General features: G+C 36.9%; 1 protein-coding gene across 1 annotated transcript; it reads left to right on the top strand.

The window, feature by feature from the left end:
* Window positions 1-1122: 1122 nt before the first annotated feature.
* LOC149290222 (beta-crystallin B1-like) lies at window positions 1123-7537 on the top strand. Its single transcript, XM_089489447.1, has 6 exons — window positions 1123-1316; window positions 1732-1873; window positions 3514-3632; window positions 5091-5223; window positions 6689-6831; window positions 7354-7537. The coding sequence occupies exons 1-6, from the start codon at window positions 1123-1125 to the stop codon at window positions 7535-7537; spliced, it is 915 nt and encodes a 304-aa protein (XP_089345573.1).
* Window positions 7538-16406: the final 8869 nt, after the last annotated feature.

Here is a 16406-nt window from a genome sequence, read left to right as displayed (position 1 = left end):
TCCAAAACACCTGAAATACATTATGGCTTGGAGTGGTACTTGAAGGGATGTGGGGACACATATCCTCCATGTATCAAGCACCTATGGACACCTACTTTTTAGCTACCCACCATAACCCTTCCACTACACTGATGACACTTTCTGCTGCTGGAGCTGCTATGCATTGTAGCATAATCATTGAACACTTGGATGTTAAATATTTGCATTACATTGATAACACACGTCTAGAAAAAATATAATAAATGGTTTATTTTTTAAGTCATTTTTAATTTATAGTTTATTTTTTAATGAATGGGGCAGGAACATAAAATGGGTGAAAACTGCATGATATTTAATTCAAGTGGGCCTTAGCATTTCTCATTGAAACAAGACAGTTTGTTTCAACAAATAAAAATGGACACGCTTACCCAGTTAGTTTGCTCACTCACGCTGCTTGCCCACAGTGCCATTGCTGAGATCACTTCCTAAGCTGAAAAATTCAGACCAAGTCTCTTTGTATTTGCCACAACTAGGATAACTTTCTTGATGAAACGTGATGTCTAGGTATCTTACAGAGACAAAATGTTCATTCAACTTTTTCAATCCATTTCATATTTTTTTATCTTTATTTATATTTTGCCTCCATCTTGCCATTAACATTATATTTTATTGTTTTATATAGCGCCATTATATTATGCAGCACTGTACAATGGGCGAACAGGACATAACAAGTAGTATACAACATAATTAAGCTTACATGAACAAGAGGTAAGGAGAGGCCTGCTCAAATGAACTTAGAATCATTATCTGTTTACATTTTTAATCATAAATGGAAAAAGTTAACTATATTAACTAATAGTGTTTCGCCGTTAAGGAAAATTGTACTTGAAAGTATTACATTGTAGGGCACAACTGGTTATTTTCAGCATGGTTTAAAAATGGATCATCAGCTCGTCTTTGTGGCTCTATTTGTTCCGAAATAAACTCCTGATTTAGTGTTCGTTCACCTGGGCCATAGATTTATATGCCTGATTGTGTTTACTGAATCATCAGGGAGTTTACAAAGTGAAATTTCTATAGGATCTAAAATGCCATTGCCTACATGTTTAGCACAATGTAAAGTGCTTGGTTCAGCTACAGTGAATGGAAGATATTTCCAGACGACTGAGTACATTTGGAATATGTGATGACTATGGGCTTCCTCGTCAGACACTGATGAGCTATGAGTTCTATTGTTCTCCACTATTCTGGGTCTCCTCTTGCCAGAGTATAAATGCCTGGTCCCACCGAACCCTCAGCATCAAGCCTGGTAGCTCTAGCAAGACACTGCTCCTCAGGTAAGAAGTGGAAGTAGCAAACACGTGGGAATGTCTAGTAGTAGAGAAAATGAGACACTCATTTTTCTTAATACGTGCGTTATAGGCTGATCTTTCGTATTTAAATAGGTCTCTATCATTACCCTTTATCCACTATTCAAAAGGTCTTCTACTACCCAGTCAGCGTTTTAGAAATTTGTTTTCATGTTTTGTAATGGCTGCAACTGATATAACAATACTGCAAGGTTATATTGTATATTTTGTATCTTCATCTACTCAACCAATGCAATCACAGAATACGTGGTAATGAGACAGAGTGAAAAGAGATTGTATTACTCCTTTAAAATGAGAAAAACTAAAATAATACAAGTATGCAAAACTCCCCATGTTGACTTGGTTAATGGTTATTGTTCTGTTTAGCTTTTAGAATTTAAAGGCCCAAAATGTCTCAAACACCCAAAGCTGCTGCTGCTGCCAGCCAGGGCACAGATGCCAAGGAAAAGGGAACACCAGCCCCAGTTCCTGTTCCTGTTCCAAAACCCACTAAAACCGGAGAACCAAGTGTGGGATCCTTCAAAGTAAGTGTGTCCTAAATATTTGGATTCAACCTAAAGTTAGCACCAAGTGTTTAACTATCTATGCACCTGGCTTTCAAATGCAATAACTGACAATTACTGTATAAAACAAAAAAAAAACATATTTATACTATTACCTAGAATTGAATCACCATAGCTCATTCTTAATGTATTCAAGCCTAATGAAATCAGGTGTTAACATTAATTCCTGTAATCATCCAAAAACCGTAAGCTAAAAAAATCTAGAAAGACCATCTGGAATGTTAACTTAAAAATACAACAGTCTTGACTGCTATAGCATATAGTAATGATCATGTAATAATAGTTAACTGAACGTGATAGCTGCTGCAGTGATTATATTACCTCTATGGTATGAACATACCGATTAATGACAGAGCAGAACATACAGAATACAGTTACATTATTATTGATATACGCTGTAAAATGACATTGCAGATTAGCTTTCTTTGTTTGCGTTTCTTCTTCCATAAGTATATACCAAGCTTTAATACTAAACTATGCCTCTTTATGGATTCATTTCATATCTAGTTAAACCTCTAAGACAATAGCTGGAAGTGCTCCCAAGCCTTATACATCAGGTTTGTACTGGTGAGCCACCCCGTTCCACCGAGGGAGATGGAAGTAGAAAGGTTATACATCTGTTTGTTTTTTAACAATAACAGTAGAAATAGCCCTTTAGAGCGATACGTTTTGCCGGAGACATCAATAAAATCAGAACTGTTAAGATATGAGCATTTACTGGATGATATCATTTCCAGGGCTACATGGAATAAGAGATTATGCTAGTATTACAATGACATATAATAAGGGTGACAGTTGTTCCACGGTAGATATCACGGGGTAATTATAATTAATCTTGATATTAATTTCCTTTCTGTTGAGTGAAACCAATAGAACACTTTATCTAGCAATGACTGTTAAGTGTGCTTAAATGTTCTGCTCTGCTTTAGTGTGCAGTTCACTTAGACTCAAACTAATTAAAAGCAGGCTTTAACGGTAAAAACGTGTGGAACTTCAAAGCAAAACGTATATAGATCATTTCGGAGAATCGAACCATGTTCTTTCCACTTTCTCTTTGATGCTATAGCACAAATCATTAAAAAGAAACATGAGGATTATATGTTTTAGGTGAACATACAGAAGAAAATTATAAATATGTAAGATACGTGTATTGTATATACGTGTACTACTGTGCGTGATAAATTATCACTGCATTCATCCGCATTTTGAAATTTTTTTTTTCTTTACACAAGTAAAATTAACTTATGGCAATAGTATTCACACAGTTGATAGTATCCAAGGCATTCATATAGCACCCTTAAACGTGAATGTGGTGAGGCCTTGACTTAATTTTTTTACCTAATTTTGGTAAAATGTCTTACTTTTAGAATATCTATTTTAGTGCTAAAAAGATATATATATATATATATATATATATATATATACAGTATATTTGTTTCTTCAAATGGTAATACCCTTTCATATATTCAAATATATTAAAATTGTTGCAACATATACAATTCATGGAAAAAAATATTCCCCATCATCAAGCGTAATTCCCTTAGCAAAGAAAATAAAATTATTTTTGCACTTTAATAATGAAATATTGTGCTGTTTTGTAGATTGTAATCTTTGAGCAGGAGAACTTCCAGGGAAGGCACATGGAACTTCTGAATGAATGTGTGAACCTTGGGGAGAGAGGCTTTGATAGAGTACGCAGTGTCATTGTCGACTCTGGACCGTAAGTGCTAAAAGCTCTATGAGATATTTTCCTTTACCACCGTCTTCGCGAATTGAAGTGACACCTGAATGTCCATTTTTATATTAAATGTCAACCATAATCTTTGACGTAAACCCACCTTATTAAATCTTCACTAAAATCATTAGGTCAGTAACAGGTGATATATTAGCGATATACCTACTTGATCTATACACCGGCTATAGGGATATATTAAACATCTGGACAGTTACAAATCCAGATTTGTGCGGCCATGATAAAGTAAATTCAGAATCAGAAACATAGTATAAAGTGACTGTAGATGTTACGGGCAAATGACTAGAGCAATAGATCATAGTATAGGTAAACTGTGATTTTAGTGCCACTCTTTCCATCTTTACTCCCTTTATAGCTAATGAAATCTTCGCCACACTTTAGTGTTTATTGCAGTAAAAAAAAACATATTTTAATATGGTTTTTTTTCTCTCCAAATGGGAACAGCAATATTATTCCCATCGGCCCTTCACGGGTTTAAATACAGCCTCTAACGTAAAAGTTAAGTATTCTAGCATTTTGCTCTATAGCCTGTAGCAGTTTACTTGCTTCCAGTGATAAATAACTGGAAATTTCTTACTGTGGTATAGCTATAATATATGTATTAATGGAAACCTACAATTCAGCATCTCCCATAGCTCCAATTACCATACAAATTATTATTAACAATGTGTACTTTTCATATACACCGGGGAATCTTATATTATTCTGATTATAAGGGATAATTTGAGCTTTAGGTCTCTTATCAGCTTTTGAAACTAAAGCCTAGTGAGTATGGATGGGAGAAGCTGCACATTACATTGCTCTGGCAAAAGGATTCATGTGAAGATTAAAAACTTTAATGCCAAGCTGTATACAAAATAGTATCAGTTTTTTTAAGGTTTGCAATACATTTGGGTCATGTAAATGACTGAACAATGTACACAGTACTTCTCGAGATCCAACCTTAATCATTTTCATTGTGGCTTCATTGTAGAGTCCAAATATATGTGCATGTATAATAATAATATAACTGAATAACGGTGTCAATAAATGCAGCCACAGTATCATATGCCACTAATGATACTGTGAGGATGATTATTTAAGCATGTAGAGATAGCATCTAAAGCTAGAACAATAATTTGCAGCCAACATAAACTTGAATATTACAAAGAAGGGTTAGGCACTTAGTAGGACCTCTAGAACCTTCATTGTTGGGTGGCAGCTTAGGAGTTCAAGACAGCCTACATGTAATATCTACATCAACAAGCCTTAACTTGTGGGGAAAAAAAATGTAAATGTTGTGAACCAACATCATGATATATTCTTATTATTTTCACTTTTGTGCATGTTTGTCATTATGTCTTTGGTTTGTGATCTTTGGTGTTCTTCCATCGTCCCCTTCTCCCTATGATGTGATTTGTGGCCTACCTGTAACCATTCTCTCAGCTGGGTTGCCCATGAGCAGTCCAACTTCCGTGGCGAGATGTTTATCCTGGAGAAGGGCGAGTATCCTCGTTGGGATACCTGGTCTAGCAGCTATAGGAGCGACTGCTTCATGTCCCTACGCCCCATCAGAATGGTAAGACCCATGGCTATCGACATGTTGTATCATGATGCAAAATCTATCCTACCCCTCATCGCCTTGCAGAAATGGTCAATATTTTACACCAGACTTGATCGCAGTTTCAAAAGACCTAGAATTTGATAATTACAGGATACAGGTAGAAAAATGCAATTCTTACTTCTTGAATTAAATCCACACCCTAACATTTCTCTAGGACTACTGAATACATTAAACCTAAGTAAGTCTCTCTTCCAATTCCAATGGTATACAATAGAGGGTAAATTAAGTAGATATATATATTTTTTTTTTCTCTCTTGATTTAAAAAAATACTTATAACCAAAGCTTAGTTTAACTTTTGTACACAAAGTCTATTCATGACTTACTAAGTAATGAAGGATTTAACATATGTAACTCAAGCATCTTAAATTCGTACTCTTAAACATGTAAGTAGATAATAATCTCTAGACAAACAATGATGGACTGACGGAGCCAAAAGTAAATCCTACATTAAGCTGAGCACAGTTACCAACCCTTGAACAACATTTTAAGTGGTGCCTCCACGTGACCTGAAGCTCTATAATGATTTCTTTTTTGCCAAATATTTTTTTTTTTTTTTTATCCTGATTTTTTGGTGAGTTTTGTTAACTCTCAACCTGTGCTGTTCTTTCTGCTGTTAACAATGAGTCTTTGCAGACTAAGATAAAGTAGGACATTCTGGGATCAGTTCAATTTAGCATCAGAAAAGCAAGTTTATTTCATGAGTCTGTCACCCTTTCTGCTATTGTCTTTGAAATGTTTTTGCTGGCTGATATCCCAGGCTCTTAATCCAGCTGCCCAGTAACTGGTACCAGGACACTGAGTCTGTATAACGAATCAACATACTATAAGATCACTGGGAGCTTTTAAAAAAAACAAAAAAAAACTTTTTTTTTTTTTTTAACTAAGAACAATGTTTTATTTATTATTTTAGTTATTATGGCTGTGCATTCTGCAGAGAAGAAAGGTAGAAGCAAGCCACAAATTTGCAAGAATAGATACAGTATATGGCCGCAGTATGATAAATATATTTGATATAATGATGTATAACAAATACAGTATATGTATAATTGATATATGATATATATATATATATATATATATATATATATATAACTGTAAGTGTTGAAATCACTGGCTTTATCTGATGGAAATTTCTGCAATATACAGGTTTTTAATAAATAGTTAATTTAACAACAATCTGATTTCAATAACTGCAAATGAAGATTATGTATATATGTAAAATAAAGGCACAGTGGCAAAATAAACAAAGCAATATGCTTTCTCTACTGACATGTTCATGCAACATAAGTAACAAAACATAAGTTACGTCACTTAGAGCTAAATTGGATATTTGGTTCAACATTGTCATGAAAGTTACAATCTTAATTCTGTTGAAATGCTTGCAACGGTTAAAAATTTCTGCTGTCTGGACACCTGCAGGATAGCCAAGAACATAAAATCACCTTGTTTGAATGCGCGGACTTCAAGGGCAACAAGATGGAAATCATTGAGGATGACGTGCCCAGCCTGTGGGCCTATGGATTCTGTGACCGCGTGGGAAGCGTAAAGGTCCCCAGTGGAACGTGAGTGATGTGTTTCTTTCTGTCGTTTACCACTTCATAACGGTAAACTACTTTAAAAATTAAGTATTATAAAGATTTTTTTCTGCTTCACCTGTTTCTTCTTGGTTCTACACAAGTAAACATTAAATTAGACAACAATGCCGTTTCTGTAACTTGCAAACCCTCTTTTAGCATCATATTAAATATTTCTGAGTGTCTCACAAAACATAAAACGTGTTGTACTCACTATGTCAGCATAAATTGTTCATACCTTGTGAGTCTTAGTCCAAGTATGGTAGGAAGCATCAACATGAATTATCCAACACTACAGATTTGTGATGGTTGGTTGGGTTATTTGCATTCACGGTACCCTTGTAACAGTAGCTATTTCACAATTTCAGTTGTAATAAACCAGTAAGTCATGAAATGAATTGCTATTTTTTGTCACAGGACATTGGTGCTCTTAGGTCAATTGTGGTCAACTTTGCTTCCATCATAGATGCTCTTAAAAACCTATATATATACCGCTACTCTTTCTTGCAGATGGGTTGGATACCAGTATCCAGGATACAGAGGCTACCAATATCTATTTGAAAACTGTGACTACAAACACTGGAACGAATGGAGTGCCTTCCAGCCACAGATCCAATCCATCCGTCGTATCAGAGACATGCAATGGCACCAGAAGGGATGTTTCCTTATCCCCACCACAGCAACCACTAAGTAAACAAATGCAAGATGCCCCTCGCTTGACAGAGACCCATCAGGACCTTGTGTTTAAAATCGACCACGCCACATTTTTAATAAACTCTGTCAGCTATTGTATATTGCACATTTACCGGATGTCCTTTATTGTATGCTGCAAATAAAAATGATTTCTGAGGTATAAACGATGGGTTTGTTTCGTACTTTTTCAACGAAAATGAAGACAATGTTTTAATTTGAGCAAGTTATCAAAGTGTGCAAATACCAAGAGAGGGGCTATTCTCTTAAAACAGACGTGACCAGCTAGCCTGTTCTACTGCTGTCTGACTTGGCATAGTATATAGCAGTGATGGCGAAAGCGTGGCACGCGTGCCGCTGTTGGCACGCCGACCCGTCTCTGTGGGCACGTCGTGACTAGTCATACACTGTAGTCACGGCGTCGGCTCCCGCGGACTACATCTCCCACAGTTCTCTGGGGAGAACACTGAAGCCACCCGAAATCTAATCTAGACGGCCGCTTTTTTTAAAAGCCGGATCGGCTATTAAATGAAAAAAAAATAGTATTAAAGCAGAGCCAGCCGGCGGCATCAGCACCCAGCGGCCGTATGCGATGGCCGCCAAGTGATGGGAGCAGTGTGAGGGGTGAAAGCTCCGCCCCCTCGCACTCACCTTTCACCCCTCACGCTGCTCCTATCACTATGCGGCCATCAGATTGTTGGAAATCGAATCTAAACGGCCGCTGGGTGCTGATGCTGCCGGCCGGCGCTACTTTAATACTTTATTTATTTATTTTTAATATGGCAAGCTGATCCAGCCCCTTACGAAAAATTACTGCATTTTTTTCTGAAGTAATACTGCAGTTTTTTGGACATGAAAAAACTGCAATACTGAACTTTTACTGCAGTTTTACTGCAGTATTACTGCACATTTACTGCAGTTTTACTGCATTTGTACTTCACTGTACTGCAGTTTTACTGCACTTTTTTTTTTTATATTGCAAACCTACAGTTGTACTTCAATGTACCGCAGCTTTATTGCATTTGTACTTCCGTACAAAAATAACTGCAGTAAAACTGCAGTACAGTGAAGTACAAATGCATTAAAACTGCAGTAAATGTGCAGTAATACTACAATAAAAGTGCAGTATTGCAGTTTTTTCATGTCCAAAAAACTGCAGTATTACTTCAGAAAAACTGCAGTAATTTTTTAGTAAGGGGCATATTAAATAAATTTAAAAAAAAGGATTAAAGTAGCTCCGGCCGGTGGCATCAGCACCCAGCGGCCGTTTAGATAAGTTTCCAGCAGTCTGATGGCCGCATAGTGATGGGAGCAGCGTGAGGGGTGAAAGGTGAGTGCGAGGGGTGAGTGCGAGGGGTTTGCAGTTTGGGCACTTGGGCTCAAAAAGGTTTGCCATCACTGGTATAGTGTCTTCTATTTTGCTGACAAGGGCAGCATTATCACGGTCCTCTCCATGGTACAGGAAACTCTTTCAAATACAGATAAGGTTATGGTATAACTTCTAGACTAATAATAAGACAGGGCCCAAAAATTCTAATCAGTCCTTTGTTGTCAACGTGACAGCTCCTTGTGTCTTTACTTCCTGCCTAACAGGCAACAACTCTCGGCAACAGATTCTCTTTATGTCGAGACAGTAAAACTATTTGGTGATATGTGTTTAACGTATAGTAATCTATTTGTTAGGATATAATTAATAATATAATACACATATAACGATATAATAATATAATATTTATGTGTATCTTATGCATACAAAGGTGAAAATCACACAACTTCTTAGTATTATTATCTTTTATTTATATAGCGCCAACAATTTATGCAGCACTTAATACAATACATATTTTCAAAGGGTATGACAAGACGAGAATTGACAGACTAAGACAAACCGATACATTAGGTGGAGAGAGCCCTGCTCGCGAGCTTACAATCTTAAGTAGAATGCTATTTCTCATTAAGGAGTATGTTTTCAACAAAAAAGTTTAAGGGAAGTCACAATTTCAGAAATTTCACAAATGTATTTTTCCTAGAACAAACTTGATCTTTTTAAAGCATAGTTTACAATAAATACACCAAATAAAAGCATATCTAAAGTACAGGTGGCATTAAATCAATAAGAGCTTACACATTTCTTCTTGATAATTATTTGGAACATGCATGTCTGCGGTCCGCATTTGTCATATTTTATAGATGCATCAACATTCTGCAACTCAGATTTTTTTTTTTTTATATAATTGCTGTGTCAGCAAGAAATTGATCTGCCTCAAATACAATCAATGTTTTAGTTAAGGAGACCCATAGATCACACATTAAGTGTTATCGTGTGTTAAAACATATATATTACAATTGACCTTGTTCCTGGTGTATGCATTCACATAGACATTTCATAAATTTATAGAAATTATAAAACATTATATATATACATATATATTATATATACATTCTCATAGACAAAACTACCTTTTAATTATACCATACTAATATAAAAAAATGAAAAGTATATTATGTCACAACATTAACAATCTTTATTCACTCAGATTGGCATGTAACATAGATAGCATTATAAACCACTCTCTTATCTTACTAAATAAAGGTGAACAATAATTGTGACTATATATATTTGAAAAAGTGCAATTCTTTTGGTTTGTTGTGCATTCAAGAGTTTTCTATAAATCAAGTGCAATATGTGTTTCAAAGTATTAGATAACCCAACAACTTTGTAAAATTCAGCATAGTCATCATTATTGTACAGGATTCAACCACATAACTTTTATCTCTAATTTAGGAAGACGGAATGGAGAAATAAGTCACTGTCTGACTTTGGAAGGTTTCCTGGTAGTAGAGATTTCCTATATAAGAGCTGGTCCCGGAGGGGCTTATACATTGCAAACATTCCTATATATATTTGTAATACAGGGGCAGACAAACACACACCCTGAAGATCACTGTCACCCCCACATCCGACGGTATCACCCACTATTAATGGATTGCATAGCTCTGAAAAAACAGAGAGAGAATACATATTTTGGAAAACAAATTTGGTAATTACGGAGCCCTCCAGTATAACAGTAAAGGGTCTCCTTTGAGTTTATTCAAAGACAGAATACACATATCATGCAGAAGGCATGCTGCGACACTGTGCAGAACACAAACATTGACAGCTTTATCAAAAATATATAGGCATAACATATGCGCACAGTCAATAACACTCATACATTGGTAAGTACAGTGCTAGCAATCATTCATACATTCAACGGGGCATCACAGGCATTTTGAAGGAGGTCCCTGCCACATCATCAGGAAATGTCAGGGAGCACAAAATGGGTTTAAAATCCCCTTTTTTGGAAGGATGGCTGGCATGAGACAAATATTTTAGAGTTTACAGTGTAATAAAAGATAGATACAATAAATTCACTCATAATGAGTACATTAGCAGATGAAGGCTGCTGAGGGGAGGCAAGAGGGCAGTTGAAGCCAAGTGACCCCCTCAGGTAACTAATAACGTAGCATACACCTACACACTTAACACATTCGGTTACACAATCACACTAAAATAGCCTCAACCTACCATCATCCCTCCACACCTCTAGTAGTCACAATGTGAACTGCTGCGTGTCCCCACCGTTCTCTCACCTCCACAGCCCTGTTTTAAGTATTTTGGATTGCCCCCCCCCCATCCCCGTACAGCAGTCATACAGACATTAGGAAAGAGGCCCTCCCCGCAATCAGAGGTTAGGATCGCGGTTGTCTGGTTTTCTATTGAACAGTCCCAGTATTTAAAGGCTCTGCCAGATGGCATGATCAGCTATTTCGGCTTATATTATTTATTTAACCCTTCATACATAAGTCACCAAAATGGGAGTTGCTTATTGAGCAAGACTTCGCTACAGCTCTGTTGCAGCAGCGGCACAACCAACGGCCAGAAGATACACGCTGACAAGACTGACACGACTGAAGAAAGAGAAGGGGGAAGCAGTGGGTTTGGGGGGTGTCGGCTGCGCGCACAGGGTGGGAGGGTTGACGAATGCGCGTGACCTTACTGTAAGTGGGCGGTGCCAGCGACTGATCCGCCGCGCTAGACTGTGCCTGTATCGCGTGCGTGGGCGCGCTACCGGGCTTGAGGGAAATGCGCTGCTAATACGCGAGAGGTCCCCCACCGGGTTCTCCAGTATATGGGAGGGGAGACGACTAGAGGTGAGTAACCGGAGAGAATGTGTCTGAACGAGGGTGTCAGAGGCGCCTTGGATATATGGCGAGAGGAAGACAAGGGCTGTCCACGGCCGCTAAAGTTTACAGGGAGGCGGTGGGTAACGCTTTACAGGGTGTACGGGACCTCTAGCTGTGTGACGCCGGGGCGCCCCATTCATTGTGCTGCGTACTGCCGGGGTGCATGCAATGGCCAGTTACTAGCCGTGCAACTAGCCTGTCTGTCAAAGCTCGCTGTACAGTATCTATGTATGTGTGAACAAGTGTGTTTCTGCCTGTACCATTTCAATTATATTTACACACCGCTAACACTTGGTAGGACAGTGTTTTATGTCTGGTTGCCAGAGTTACAGGCATCAGCACATGTTTACGTTCTATCCATGTGCCTATGGTATGTATCCGTTGTATGTATCATTCTATTGGATCAACATTGTGTAGATCTATGTGAAATATAAAATGCAGAAGTAAGTAATATGTGCTAAATAAAGCATGGACCCTTTTCTCTCCTATATAATCTATAATATATATATGTAAAACTTGCTTTTGTTTGCCTGATTTAAAACACAAAAGGGACATAAAAGAGCACATGTATTTAAGTAAGGTTGTTGAGGTAAGGTATGCATTGATTTGTTAGGGCATCCGCTTAGTGATAAATGTATATATAAGTATGGGGAACACAATTCCGTATGCTTTTTTACATTCTCAAACTTTTCTCATTAGTTTCCCTGCAGATGCACCTTTCTAGTGTATATCTGATATTAAAATAAGGTGACAACCCATCGTTCTCTTACCCATCACAGAATGTGGTGGCAAAAACTAGTTGTCAGATGATGAGAGCTAATTTTATGTTGAAGAATAAAAACTTTATTGCACCATAACAGAAGTAACAATATTTTCCGAACATGGAATTAATACTCTGTGTTATGTTATACTATATACTATGACCAGCCAGGGTTTTAAAGTTCTATAAAATAGTCTCACTCATTATTCTGATGTTTCAATTATTCCATCAGGAACCACCAGGGACGGTTGTAGAATATTTGTACAGTGGGCCAACTAGGGCTAGTAAATTATAGTATTTGGCGTGTGAAACCCTGACATCAGGGATGTGTTTGAGGCTGCAGAGTTAATGCACTCAATTAACATTTTATGGTTTTATATCTTATCCTGAAAACTTCCAGACTTCACATGGGCATTCTGGCATGAAAGGCCATTATTATTATGCAACCCAGAGAAGCCGTTGGGATCGCTATTTGTTGTAAGTTGTAGTTCCTGGTTTTGTAATTTTATTTTTGTTTAATATGCGAGTTTGGAACAATGTAATAATTTACTGTCTCATGTGGAGGGTTCCACAAAGACTAATAGTGATTACAGGGAGAATCCATAAAACTGATTATTAAAACAATATTTAATTTCTCTAGCTCTACTTAGTTACAGTTTCTTCTCATGTGTTGTTCTAATATACACAAGAAGATATTAACATAGATATTAACAGGTACTACCATGTAGCTTAGTTATTAGGTTCCTGCTTTTAGGGGAAATTCCATGGAAAAACAAATATTTTCCTTGAAGTATTCAATACAGTTCTTTATACATGCAAATGCTTGTGGAATTCTGCAGAATTCTCCCCTATGCGTTTGTCCCTTTGTGCATCTCCCATATATTTTCCACCCTGGAGATGTATTCACCTGCGCAGATCTGTCGCTGATAAACATATTGCCAGTCAGCTCCATCACTGGTTCTGAATTCTGCACGCCGGGGTCCTCAAGCAGCCATTCAGTGGGGAGAATTGTCAGACTATGGAGGAGTTGGGAAGCTGCAGCTCCGTAGCTGTAGCTTCTCCCTAAGGTATTTTTGTTTTTAACATTTGAAGAATACATCTAAAAGTACTCAAAGTTCTGTAATATGCATTCTTCTTTTGTGGGGCTGTGAAGAACAGTAAATTGTCCCTTTAACAAAGAAAGAGGAAGCAGATACTTATTGCAACTTTTTTGCAGAGGCTAACCAAAGGGAAAGTCTCTAAATGCTAAGTGATGTGTGTGTGTGTGTGTGTGTGTATGTGTATGTGTATATATATATATATATATGTATATATATATATATATATATATATATATATATATATGTGTATACAGAGTACTGCTTTACACAGAGTACTCAGAGTTTCACTTAGAACTAATGGCTTTGAAGATCTTTGAGGAATACTTTTGACTTTAATATAGATCTATTTAACATGTTCCTTCATTTATAGTTTGATACCACCTAGCAATATTTGCATTTTCTTTGTGCTCTAATGTGTAATTATTTAGACCATCGTGTTTTGTTATAATTATTTAGAATTGGCAGTAATACGTCAATTTACATTCCGCTTATATGAAACAAGTAGCAGTTCAAATATACATACAAAGCTGCATCATGGTCCCTTTTCAGGTATTTGCAAAATGCTTGTGTCCGTTATATATATATTTATATATATTTATCTTTTTAATGTTACCAGTTTTGCTGCAAACAAAATATCCCCCCCATCACCTTTTGCTTTTTTTTTTATTTTATTTTATCCTAAAGGAATCATTATAACTTAACCCCTTGATGACAATTGCCGGTCTGGGCACGTCACGGAAAACGGGGAACCTTCAAGTTGAAAAAAAATGTTAAAATGTTTTTTAAAAAAAGGCAAAAAAAAATAAAATATATATATAAAAAATATATTTTTGTGAGCAAGTCCTAAAATTTGCATATTAGCTTAAAACAATTCTCGCATGGAAAGAGTTAAAATACTGGCATATTAAATGCCCATGTGGTGTCTACTTTAAAAAAATGTATGATTTGATGGGGTAAATTGAATTGGCCGGGTTCAACAATGTCCCAATTAACACGGGGGGAAGGATGGCCACACATCTAATTTCCAATTAGAAAAATGCACACGTACCAAATGTGGCCTTTTAGTTCCCCCAAAAAATGACAAACCCATGCATGTGGGGTATCACTGTACTCAGGTGATGTTGCTGAACACATATTGTCATATGTCATGTGACAGCGGCATATACCAGGAGCTGTAAATTCATACATAACATAGGTGTGTGGGGGAAAAATAAACACAAAAGAATACTACTGCAGACTTTGAAAAAATTCTGGTGGTAAAATGTGTGCATGCAAAGAGTTAAAATACTAGCATTTAAAATACCCTGGGGTGTCTAGTTTTCAAAAATATATGGTTTTGTTGGGCACACTGAAATGGCCCGGCTCAAAGATGTACCAAATAGGGCATGGGCAGTGGATCCCCAAATGCCAAAGTTCAACATTGAAAAATGCGCATGCCCCAAATGTGGCCCTTTTGCCCCAAAACCGCCAGGCAAAATCATTCATGTGAGGTATCGCTGTACTCAGGAGATGTTGCTGAACACATATTGGGGTGTTTTGTGATAGTGACATATACCAGAACCTTTTAATTCATACCTGAAGTAAAATGTGTGTGACAAAACAAATGCAAAAAAATGACTACCACAAAGTTTGACAGAGACTGGTGGTAGATATGGTGCATGGAAAGAGTTAAAATACTAGCATTTGAAATACCCTGGGGTGTCTAGTTTTCAAAAATATATGGCTTTATTGGGCACACTGAAATGGCCCTGCTGAAAGATGAGCCAAATAGGACATGGGCAGTTGATCGCCAAATGCCAAAGTTCAACATTGAAAATGCGCATGCCTCAAACGTGGCCCTTTTGCGCCCAAACAGCCAGGCAAAATCATTCATGTGAGGTATCGCTGTACTCAGGAGATGTTGATAAACACATATTGGGGTGCTTTATGATAGTGACATATACCAGAACCTGTTTATTTATACCTGAAGTAAAATGTGTGTGAAAAAACAAATGCAAAAAAAATTACTACCATAAAGTTTGCTAAAGGCTGATGGTAGAATTAGTGCTTGGAAAGGGTTAAAATACTAGCATTTGGAATACCCTGGGCTGTCTAGTTTTCAAAAATATGACTTGATGGGGTAAATTGCATTGGCCGGCTTCAAAGATACCCGAAATGGCACATGGGGGGAAGAATTACCAGATTTGGAAAAAATGGCTTTGAAATAGCAAAACGCTACCTGTACATATTGCCCCATAATGTGTAGAAAAAAGCAAAAAAACATAAAAACATTGGGTATTTCTAAACTCAGGACAAATAGTAGAATCTATTTAGCAGGTTTTTTCATTACCTTTTATAGATGAGTAAAAGATTTTTCAACTAAAAGTTAGAAACAGTCATTTTTTCCAAATTTTTCACCATATTTTATACTTTTTTAATAGTAAATAATATGATACAATCAAAACAATGTCATCTAAAGAAAGCCCTACTTGTTCTGAAAAAACAATATCTAATGTGTGTGGGTTCAGTAAACGGGAAAGAAGAAAATTACAGCTAAACACGAGTAGCGCAGAAATGTTAAAACGGCCATTGTCACGAAGGGTACAAAAAGTAATACCAGCCTTTGTCACAAAGGGGTTAAAGCAACTGCTGATGATAGTATAAAGTCTGCCTTTCATAGTGACAGCAATGAGGCATTCTGCATTAGAAACAAACTTGTTTCTATGTTTAAAGTAAAAAAAAAAAAAAGAAAAGAGAGAAAGAAAGGAGAAGAATAGCTCTTCCAGCGGTTCTCTGTCCCCCCTTAGTGC

The sequence above is a fragment of the Sceloporus occidentalis genome, unplaced genomic scaffold (genome assembly GCF_023333645.1).
Source record: "Sceloporus occidentalis isolate IW3139 unplaced genomic scaffold, rSceOcc1.0.p SCAF_40, whole genome shotgun sequence".
Taxonomy (NCBI): Eukaryota; Metazoa; Chordata; class Lepidosauria; order Squamata; family Phrynosomatidae; genus Sceloporus; species Sceloporus occidentalis.
The sequence above is the reverse complement of the archived record's forward strand: the minus strand, read 5'-3'. Positions and strand labels throughout refer to the sequence as shown.